Raw genomic sequence first — 2,470 nt, forward strand, 5'->3', positions numbered from 1 at the left:
TGTGCAGACACCACGGGACCGCACGCAGCGCCCGCAGCCCCGCAGCCAGGACGCACCCAGTACTGCAGCGGGGAGAGACGGAGGGGGTGGCTGCTCGTCACCCCCTCAAGGGCACCTCTGGGTCCTGGGCTCCGTCCTGGCACGGACGGGGTTGCGAGGAGGGACGAGGGCTCAGAAGCCCGCCCAGCGCTGACCGTGTGGCTCCTGTGCCCCAGCCGGATCCCGGAGGGACCTTGGGCTGAGCCTGAGCCTGAGCCTGGCCAGCACTGGGCTGCGCCGGCAGAGCTGGCACCGCTGCCCCTCCCCACAACAGAACCCCGCCCACAGCAGACCCCTCCTCACAACAGACCCCTCCTCACAACAGACCCCCTCCACAACAGATTCCCCCCCTACCTCCAGCAGATCCCCCCCACAGCAGCGAGTTCCCGTCACCTGCACCCAGCAGCAAGTGCCCAGGAGCTCCAGCCCAGGCAGGTCCTGGTTCTGTCCCCAGCATCACCCCAAGCACCTGCAGAGCTCGGTTCCAGCACCCAACTCGGTCCATCCCCAGAGCCCCTGTCCCATCCCCTCCGGCCAGACCCCCCCAGACCCTCACCGCAGGGCTGGAGGCCCAGCATTGCACCCCAGCAGATGCTGCTGCACGTCGCAAGAATGAAACACTCAGCAGAGCACTGGACCAGAGTAATTTTCATTTGTTTTAACCAGAGAGAGGCACTACGCAGGACTTGCTTCTACAGCACAGGAACAGGATTTTCTCCTCACCTTCCTCCTGCAACAGACTCAAATTCAGCAAGAACAGAGATCATGTAGGCTGCCGGCTGCCATCAAGCCAGGCACGAAGATTATGCTTCCCCTTTAAGGAGCACTATTTTAAAAGCAGTAAGTGAAGTCATTGCAGAACCGGAAATGGAGAAAAATTCACTAAAACCTGAAAATCTGAGACAGCACAGTCAGCCTGCTGCCTCTGACTGTCTCCTAGCACCGTCCTGTGGCATTAAAGCCTGCTCATATTTTGGAAACCGTCATAGGTGAACGGGGGGAAGTTTGGCAGACACGAGGCAGTTTTGGGCAGGCACGCGATAGGGTTGATTTCGCACGCTGTGACATCCTGCTCGCTGGTGAAAAACACGCCATCATGTGAGTATATGGAGGGGTCCAGGTCGTAGTAGTTATAGGGTCTCAGGAGAAAGCCGACCGAGTTTCCCACGGTCACGGTGTTGGGAATGTCCTCGGAGTGCGGGATGTGAAGAAAACCGGCCGTGATCCATGCGACCAGGTCCTGGGCAGGGAAGAACCACAAGAGCGTGGTTATTTCAGAAGCCCACAATGGCATCAACCAAAATCTGCACAGGAGCCATGGGAAGTCGCAGGAGGGGACCTGCACAGGCGCCAGCCCGGCCGCACTCCCCCCTCCTGGGACAGATCCCCCCCTCACCCTGGCCTTGCAGGGATTTTTCTGAAGTTTTGCCAGCGTTTCTCCGTAGGGAGAAGCGAGCTCCTGCTCTGCGCTCATCTGTGCGCTCCAGCCAAAGCAGACACACAAAGAGGGGGTGCTCAAACACCTCCCTCCTCCCCAGGGCTGCTGCTCTCCCAGCTGAGTCCACCATGCTGCGAGGGACACCAGGGAGTTCTGGGGTCCCACTCAGCCCAGGGGGTATTGCAGCTCCACCAGGGGACCCCAGCTCACCTCGTTGGCGATGGTCTCATTGTTGATGAAGTTGGCGAAGGCGACGGTGGGCGTCCAGGGGTCGTTCTGGTTGTAGATGCTGGTGCTGGTGGGCTCCTCCTCCTTGCGCCGGGTGACGGCCAGCTGGTACCTGGGGACGAAAAAAGAGATGGGAGCAGCGCCCGGGGCAGGGCAAAGCCAAACCCGGCTCCCCAGAGTCTGCAGAGACCCCGACTGCTCCTACAGAGCAACCCCAGCCCAGGGAAGCGCCCACCCCGTGCTTCCCGTCAAGGAGCTCCCACGTGATGGGGCAGCCCTGGAAGCCACCACCCCAGCCAGGGCAGCCTGACCTTGCCCAGCTGATGGCCTTCTCCATGGAGCTGGCTTCAGGGACGTGCTCCCCTGCAAAGCTGGTGACCTGGATCCTGTACCCACGCTGGTGGCCCCACTTGTTTTTGCTGTTGGCCGCGAAGTAGACATATCTAGGCATCCTCGCCTGCAGCCGGAAGGCAGCCTGGTCCTCCGTGTCCAGGACCTGCTTGACGAGTCGTGGCCGCTCTATCTGCTGCTCCGGGCTCCAGGGGGCCCGCGCCATCTCAAACGCCATGTCATGGGCCACCAGAGAGTTCTTCACCCCTGCAAAGCAACAGCAAGGTCTCTGAGGAGCGTCCCCACAGATCACATTCCCCACAGGCACCGCTGCAGCTGGACCCCATCCTCCCTTCCCACACCCTGCGCTCTGAGCACTGGCTCCTGCCCACAGCTGTAATAAATGTTGCGAAAACAGGGAAAATAAATCCGGTC

At 60.9% G+C, this 2,470-nt stretch overlaps 1 protein-coding gene across 1 annotated transcript; it reads right to left on the minus strand.

Annotated features, from left to right (window-relative positions):
* Positions 1-994: 994 nt before the first annotated feature.
* On the minus strand, positions 995-2,302 carry LOC104544039 (membrane primary amine oxidase-like; the record flags this gene model as incomplete). The annotated part of the gene is made up of 3 exons (XM_010188781.1): positions 995-1,279; positions 1,688-1,817; positions 2,017-2,302. Coding segments are annotated over 3 exons (701 nt in total), but the record flags the coding sequence as incomplete, so codon positions are not given.
* Positions 2,303-2,470: the final 168 nt, after the last annotated feature.

Source organism: Mesitornis unicolor, unplaced genomic scaffold, assembly GCF_000695765.1.
Source record: "Mesitornis unicolor isolate BGI_N332 unplaced genomic scaffold, ASM69576v1 scaffold21537, whole genome shotgun sequence".
NCBI classification, from domain to species: domain Eukaryota; kingdom Metazoa; phylum Chordata; class Aves; order Mesitornithiformes; family Mesitornithidae; genus Mesitornis; species Mesitornis unicolor.